Consider the following 8,831-nt stretch of genomic DNA (forward strand, 5'->3'; position numbering starts at 1 on the left):
TTATAATAATAAGATAATAAAATATAATACTAAATAAGTTCAGTGTTTCTGCCTGTGTTGCTGTCTGTTGTAGTGTAAAACGACCTAAAGGGAGAGCAGGTGGTGACATGAAAGTGAGTGAGAAAAGGAGAAAATACTGAATAATGCCATCACAACAGTAAACCTAATGTTAATTTAAAATGAGATATTCCTCTAAATGTCTAAAAAACATCCAAGCGTCCAAAAAACGTAAATTTTCTTTCCGGCGGCACCCACCGAGATGTCCCTTCCTTGCAGCACCCCCTACTTTAAAACTGTTCCAGTGTCCCTGGACATTTTGTAAAATGCTTATAAAAAATTTGATTTGCTTGGTCAAACTAAGCGATTCAGTTATATTTAGAATCCATGAGAGAATAACATTTTACTCTGACAAAAAAAATAGTATTTTGTTAGCTTGTTTTCCCCCTTCTTGTGTCTGAGTGTAAAGGTAAGGTAAGGTAAAGTCCCAACGATTGTCACACACCTGAGTGTGTGAAATTTGTTCTCTGCATTTGACCCATCCCCTGATGGAGCGGTGAGCAGCAACAGTGCCGCGCTCGGGAATCATATGGTGATCTAACCCCCCAATTCCAACCCTTTTGATGCTGAGTGCCAAGCAGGGAGGCAATGGGTCCCATTTTTATAGTCTTTGGTATGACTCGGCCGGGGATCGAACTCACAACCTCCCAGTCTCAGGGCGGACACTCAAACCACAAGGCCACTGAGCTGGTAAAGCTGGTAAAGTTCGGGGAGGGGGGGACCCTGGGTGCTTCAGTGAACAGGGGCCCCTGGGGGTGTTAATTTGGCTTTGCGGCCAAGCCTAGGAATCTAGCGCATGTAGTGCGCGGGATTTCTAGTAAACAAGAAGACAATACTACTCCTTAACCTACAAAAAAAAGCAGGAGAAAAGGGTGGAACAACAAAAAGGGTGACAGACCCCTACAGGGCTTCCTTAATTAACATTAAACAAGAATTAACAGGACTCAATAAATCAATAAACATAGTAGCAAAGTAGGCCAGCAAGAGAATACAGGCGTAACGTTACAACTAACAAAAAGCTGGCGGCCTTGAGTACTGTATAAGCCAAGGCCAATAGACCAAATCACTGTGACGTCACCATGTAAACAAATTTACTTCCGGGTACCACTTGGGGAAGGCGGCAGGTTTAAATGTGCGTGTTGTCAAATAAATGCTGTCAAACCCTCTCGTTGTTTTCGGCCGACTACTTTCAATTTAAATGGTTAAACGGTTGGTAAACATGCTTGTCCGACGTATCTAGCCTTTCTTCTGTGTTTGTTTTATGTAGTGTTAGCTAGCTAATAACGTTTGTTTGTCTGTCAAACTCGCTGTTTTTTTGCAGACTCGTTAACATTACAGACAGAGCTACTGATGCGACGTTAATTTAATTTAGCTTCAAGTCTACTCTGGTCTGGTCCAACAGGTAAATTAGCTAGTCTGGTCTCCACTAACGTTAGTGAAAGTGTTGTTATGAATGATATTAAACAACAACACAACACGGACGAACCATTTTTGTCTTCTTTGTCTGTTTTTGTCTTCAACATGTCAGTTTGTGCCGTTCACCGCCATTATAATGTGTGGACCCAGGGGTACCCGGAAGTAAATGTAAACATCCCGCTGATTTGGTCTATAGGAAAGCTAAGTCAGCTACAGTAAAACAGCAAAGAGCCTGCAAATAGCCTGACAGCTAATTGAAGTAGCTGTAGCTTAAGTGCACACACAGATAAATAGTGCTGGCTGTGAAGTGGCCAAAAGGCCATCTAAGAAAAAACGAGACATAAATGTATGTGTTATTCATTCTAACCTTTATTTAGAATCTCAAAGGATCATTGAGGTTTACCCTCATTTACAAGTGTAGCGTGCACAGCCTCAACCCGACAGCCTGCAGTAGGGCAGGGTTAATGTTCATCTCGAGCCTACGTTAACTTTACCTGCCACCCCCTGCACATCACAACACAGGCTAAATGACGAGACACGAATATGTAATTGTAACGTTATGGCATAAACGTGTTTTTATATGTTCACAACAATTTCACTAATAAATTGTCAATCAAATGTCATATATTCAACTAAAACAAAGGCACATGCATAAGAATGGACCAGACAGAAAAATATGTGATTTGACCTCGATTACAACCATTTAGTTAATCTCGTGGAGATTTCATTGGCACAATATTTATCTCTATGATTTATGTTTGCTGAAATAGGATTATCTTCTGGGCCAAATCTGACTAGTCATGATATGACTTGATCTGGACCCTATCGGGCTCTCATTGAGATCCGTGCTTGCTGGGATGCCATTGCTGATGCTGCTCCTCTTGGTCCTAGCTCTGCTCTGCTGTGCAGCCCAGGCTAAACAGCTCTACAGCTCAGAGCATGGCTCTTATGAATCTTCAAAAACAAGGGGGTTTAAACTCTCAAAACCTCAGGAGACTATAGACACCAGAGTTGTTTTTGTCATATAAAATAGTACAATACAATAAATACAATAATTTATTGTCCCAAAGAAACTTCAATTTCAGAATGAATTTGCGAATGAACAAACTATAGTAATGGCTCAATGGCTGACATTCCGATTCAAGTGTCAGATCATTGTTCTTCAATAAAATAAAGAAGAAAAAAAGGCATTGGGTTTGCAAGAGCTAGTTTGCCAGTCTGAGAAATGAACCTCAACAACAACCTGTACAGAGGGGCGTTGGTGGGTGGGGGGTGAAGGTTTGGGGTGACACAAACCACCACCGTCACATACCCCACCCATTTAGCAAATAGGAAGAGTGAGAAATTCTAAATTTTAACTGCTACATTCAATTTCCCTTTTGTTTACGCAGACAGAATCAGACCCAGACCCCTAAATTCCTCAAATTTGCACTAAATGTCAGGATTTTGACCTGGATTAGTCAACAACACTACTAAATTCCCATATACATTGATTACGTGGGGAAAGTGCTGACTATCTCTTTAATGATTGGAATTCATGTCAATGACAGTAACTACCATTATTTATAATAGTACCCTATTGCAATTATGAATGAAATGTGTTTTTATTGAAACAGGTTATTGTCATTCTACGATGCCTATTATATTCACTTGTCATGATGATTTTTATGGCATTTTACTCATCATGTTCTTTTTTGTATTCTTTTCTGGCTTCATTAAGATTATGTAACATTTTGGAATAAAAATACAGATTAGCAGTGCAAAACTGGAGGCCAGAATTGCAAATATCTCCACAGCAACACTGAACTTTCCTGGAGAGCTGACATAGGCAGGGATAAAGGTGATCCAAACTGCACAGAATATCAGCATGCTGAAGGTGATAAATTTGGCTTCATTGAAATTATCAGGCAGTTTCCGAGCCAAAAAAGCTAGAAAGAAACATAACATAGCCAGGACTCCTATATACCCCAACACAGCCCAGAAGCCTACAGCTGAGCCTAATGCACATTCTAGGATGATTTTGTCTTTAAAGTGTTTAAAATTCTTGAAAGGAAAAGGAGGAGAGATAGTTAGCCAAAGTATGCAAATCAGGACCTGTATGAGAGTGAAAGCCAGAACACTGAGTCTCTGCTGAGCAGGGCCGAACCACTTCATGATATTACTGCCTGGAAGTGTAGCCCTGAAGGCCAGTAACACCACCATAGTTTTCCCCAGCACACAAGACATGCAGAGGACAAAGGTGATCCCAAATGCTGTGTGTCGCAGCATGCAGGACCACTCAGAGGGCCGGCCGATGAAGGTCAGAGAACACAGGAAACACAGAGCCAGGGAGAAGAGCAGCAGGAAGCTCAGCTCAGAGTTATTGGCCTTGACTATGGGGCTGTTCCTGTATCTGAAGAAAATAAAAGCCACGATAGCAGTCATGCAAGTTCCTAACAGGGATGCCGTCGTGAGCAGTGCCCCCATAATCTCTTCATATGATAGAAACTCTGTGTCTTTCTTTTCACAGTCATGTCTTCTCTCATTTGACCAGAATTCAGGATGGCATCGCACACAGGTGATGGAATCTACAAGTTAAAATCAAAACAGATGTTAGATTTCCTGAGTCGCTCCCACAATTTCCCACGGCGGTGGCAGCAGGCCAAGCCGGGGTAAGAAGATGCCAAAGTCAGTACACTCACTCAGTCACTCATAGACATTTAGCGAAGGGGTGGGGCTAGGGAATAGGGGGCGTCGCGAGGGATAGGTAGGTCGTGGAGTCGGGGTTCGACGGGTGGGTAGGGGCAGTGGCTATGGGGATGTGGGTGGTGGGAGGTAAGGCGCGTGGCTAGGGAAAAGGGACCATAGCTACAGAATAACATGGGACATCCGCTGAAGACAGGCACATCCGCAAATTTCTCCAATCACCAGCATCGGTTTTGTCACATGTATCAGACTGGCTTGAGAAACTAGGGTTCGAGGGGTGGCTGGGGGGATGTGAAGATGGGGAGGGGATGTCGAGGGGGTGGAGAGGGGTCACGTAAGGGTGTGGGGCTGCGGAAAAGACACTGTAGCCAGCAGTGGTGGCTGGTGTTTTTTTTTGTCCAGGGATGGCTAGCAAAAATAGGGCAGGACGATAATATGGTTGAAATCAATACCATGATAATCATAAGGATTTTTCTTGTTATCAATCCCCTTTTCCTGATTGACTGGTTCTTGATAATCTATTGATTCTGAAGCCACAACAACTGTAAAAGACAACTATTACAGAGATTATTACAGAAATTGTCGTATGCTTCTCGTGCTCATTTCTAGGGTGGAGTCTCTGGAGACGTTGCGCTATGGGTGCACTTTTTTTGGGTGCGACCAAACTGATCCCGGAATTCGGCACTGCACTCTGTTGGGCCCCCAGCAGCACACCCCCCAAATTTGAAGTGGATTGGACGAACGGTTCTCGAGAAACGTGAAAGCCTGATTCTGATTGGTCGAAATGCACAAAATTCTACACTGCACTTTCTTGGTTCCCCAGCAGCAGGTTCTCGAGGTAAACCAATTTTTTTGTTGCCAGTAGGTGACGCTATCACTGAGACTTCTACTCCCAAATTTGATATTCAAACGCACTGATGATGTACTTGATTTTTTTTTTTACTATGAATTGTACACATATGGTGTACAATTCATCCTGGTATCATTTCAGGATTTATTTGATTGCTGAAATTGAATTTACAGGCGTTGTACTCTGATCCATTAAATAATAGAGTACCTGTGGTGTTGCTGATTTCTCCTTCTGCACATGGTATACAATCATAGCAGCAGACCGGCTTTCCTTTCTGGAGAACTTTGCGTGTTCCTGGGGGACAGGTCTCACTGCACACTGACACAGGCACCTGCATGAAGAAAAAAGCAGTATGAGATACATTTTGATATGCTGTTGTCATTACAAGCCACCATTTGGAATTTGTTCTTTCCAAGGTTTGTTTATTGGATGACAATGTGTAGAACATTTCAAATACAGTATGCATCCCCCCCATGTTAACCCAACCCCAGGCATCCCACTGACAGGCACACAACATAAATCACAGACACATGGCCACATACAAAAGACATTGACCAGGAAGGTTGAATATACTGTACAGTGTGGAAATTACACACAGAGAGATAAACAAATAAATGAATAGATAAAACCCCACACACCTAAGACAAAACAAAGATATACAAAACAAAAACAGAAAAAAGAACAACAAATAAATAAAAAAGATAATAGATAAGAATAAGAATAAAGTAAATATGTAAAATTATGTTACGAGCGGTTACTCAGAGATGACAGTCTCAGGTTTCTCAAAAAAGGAAAGGAAAGGACCCCATAGAGAAGAGGAGTGTATCTTGCTAAGGGCCAATTCCCAAACCATTTGGAATTCTGATCAAATCGACATTACGATACAATAAATCTGTACGGTAAGTTAACAATCCATATGGTATTAACCTGTTCTGAGTTCTGTGCCCAAATTAAGGACTCAGTGTGCATATTTAGTTGTTTTTCTGCAGGTAAAGATGCGTCGTAAAGACCAACTGTGACAAACTCCACACTGTCATTTTCGTTCGGCTGCCAGTTTATGATGTCATACTTTGCTGCTGGGTCTCCATTCTCATCAAAGTAAATGGCCTCCCCCTCCTTTGTCTTGAACTGAACCTTTTTTATGTGCTGCAAAATCTAAGTAGATAGATATATTACTTTACTTCATATCCCTAAATGTAAACCTTGCATTCTGCAGAATGATGGACATGCAACAATTTATTAAACAATACTGTGAAAAGCAAAAAAAAAAAATGTTTTCATGTGAAGCACATAATGATGAACTATCATTCAGCCTTCAGAATCAGAATCAGAATCAGAAAGACTTTAATGATCCCCGGGGGGAAATTGGGACAAGTTACAGTAGCTCGCTCACATAACACACATAGCATAAAATAAAATAAAATACACAGTAGTAATGCGATAGTAAAATAAGCAGAATAAGAAGAAGAAAGAACACAACATAGCATGGGATAAACAGTATTAAATGCGATAGGAGCAAAATAGTGGAGTACGTCTAAGTACTCCACTATCCAACTCACCGTGAATGGATCTGGCTGTACCTTATTGCCACATGTGTCTTTACAGCCAAGAACACTATGTAGTGCGTGAGCCACAGCATACACTCCTTTATAGACATTGTTAAAGATGGGCATGAGTGACATATCAGTGAAAATGTTTTGCTGCTCAGACACATCTTCAGAGCCTGTACAGTATCTCTGATTCCCTTCTGAGCCCTTCATCTGCTTGAACCTACAATCAAACATTGTCTCCCAGAATTCTGTGAACAATTCATTACTAGATGAATTGAGTGAATTTACATCAAACATGAACTCTCTCATGCCTGTGACATAGGCCGTGGTGATGGACAGCCCTATAGCACCATCCAGGATGTGGTGTCCATTCATAGTTGCAGTGTGAGAATCAATGATCCAGCTCTCACTGCCTACCCACTGGTACCCAGTCAGGTTGTGGGGGGCCATCTCATGTATTAGTATTTCCAAATCCATGTGGGAGAGGAAAGCGACAATCACCTGGGAAGTGGAAGCTTTTATAATGTCAATTATTGCCTGTAATCTTTCTGGTGGATCTGTTCTAAAGAAGGATACAGAGTATTCTAGACAGATGCCCAGCTGTTGGGCTCTCTCTGTGAATATGGCCATACCGTTATTGCCATAATCATCATTGCCTCTAATTGCCCCAACCCAAGTCCAGCCAAAGTGCTTGACCAACTGGGCCAGAGCTCTGCTCTGGTAGAAGTCACTGGGTATTGTTCTGAGGAAGGAAGGGTACCGGACTTTGTCACTGAGACAGGCACAGGTGGCAAAGTGGCTGATCTAGGGAGTAGAGAGGAATGATATTCCAAAGATGAGGATGCAAATTAAATCTACACAGGAAAACATAGAGCACATTAGCAGTAATTCTAACTGTCTTTACTGTGAGCAGTCAGACAAATTGCAGTATACTGTAATAATTACTGTGTTATCAAGAGAGAAACATTGATCAAACTGGCCAAGGTTCAGTAGAGTACATGATTATACATTTGTTAAAAAAAAAAAGCAAAAAAAAAAAGCAAAAAGAAAGAAAACGAAAAAAGCCTACCCACCAATGGGATATGAAAAGGTCCAATGACAGTGGATATCGCCATGGAAGGAGAGGAGGAGGTCTCTCCTATAATGGCCTGCACTTGGGCCGGTCTGGTGCAGGGTGCCTTGGAGGCTGTGGATATATCCTCATTACCATTAGCCAAGGCCAGTGCCACCCTGACTCCCCTTGCAAGTGAGCCACATTCATCATAGATCTTGTAGCCCAGAAAGATGCCAGGTAGCAAGTCTATGCTGTTGTTAATCTCCTCAATGGCAAAGAGCATAGCCTGAGCAAACTGGAACGCTCTGAAATTCAAACTTTACCAAGTTTTAAATCATTGGTGTTATAGCCAATATGTCCTTAAAATGATACAAAATTTAATGTGAAACTATATGAGCAAACATTTCTTAAGAACCCTTTTTTAATCCATTTTGTATATCTACCCAGCTCCTCTAATCTTCATCTTACTTATGTCAAGCAGCTTGCTACAGTGTGATTTACCTTGTGCACTGCAGTGGCAGTGGTCTGTACATGTAGGTGTCCTGTCTGCCTTTCCAGCTGCTGTGGAAAGAGAAGATTCCACCCAAAATAATGTCCCCATTCTTAGACAGCTGGGGGATCTCCGGCTCCCCTATCTGCTGACACGCCGGCCCCTCAGCCCCAGAGAGAGATGCCACCAGCAGCAGCTGCAGAAGGGCCCCACCCTGCTCTGTCCACCTTTGGGTGGACATCATACTAATTAAGTATGCCATTAACATTGACATTAATTGAGACAAACTGTGGGACAGCAGCAGATGCAGCCTAACGGGAGCATGGTAGAGCTTGCATCAGTATTTATAGATATTAAAGCATGACAAATCATGACAATTGGCTCCACAGGGAGGACAGGACAGAGGAGGGAGGTGCAAAACTGGAAAGTTCCTAATGAGTTTTGGCTGTATCTTATGAGTAGTAGTGGCCTATTCAGTCACATACATTTGTAGTTCAGTCTGATTTGCAGTTATTTGAAAAATGACTGCAAATCAGACGTTCATTGTTTTCTTTCTGTAGAAATTCCTAGGCTCGCCCACCCTGCAGCTCGCCCGCTGCGCGGGCTGGCATACGCAGCTCGCCCGCAGCTCGGCTGCCCCGTGGCCTCGCCTGCCCTATGGCATGCGCAGCTAGAAAAGTATATTTTAAATGGGTTAACTGAAATGCCCCCCAACTGTATTGCCTAACA

The 8,831-nt window shown here is 42.4% G+C and overlaps 1 protein-coding gene across 1 annotated transcript; it reads right to left on the reverse strand.

Annotated features, from left to right (window-relative positions):
• Positions 1–3,138: 3,138 nt before the first annotated feature.
• On the reverse strand, positions 3,139–8,232 carry LOC310777431 (extracellular calcium-sensing receptor-like; the record flags this gene model as incomplete). Its single annotated transcript, XM_083637761.1, has 6 exons — positions 8,114–8,232; positions 7,632–7,929; positions 6,568–7,362; positions 5,936–6,163; positions 5,216–5,339; positions 3,139–4,040 (listed from the first exon to the last, which is right to left on the reverse strand). Exons 1-6 carry the CDS (start codon positions 8,143–8,145, stop codon positions 3,139–3,141), a joined length of 2,379 nt encoding a protein of 792 aa, XP_083493887.1. The 5' UTR covers positions 8,146–8,232.
• Positions 8,233–8,831: the final 599 nt, after the last annotated feature.

This window comes from Poromitra crassiceps (genome assembly GCF_964638095.1).
Source record: "Poromitra crassiceps genome assembly, chromosome: 5".
Lineage (NCBI taxonomy): Eukaryota > Metazoa > Chordata > Actinopteri > Beryciformes > Melamphaidae > Poromitra > Poromitra crassiceps.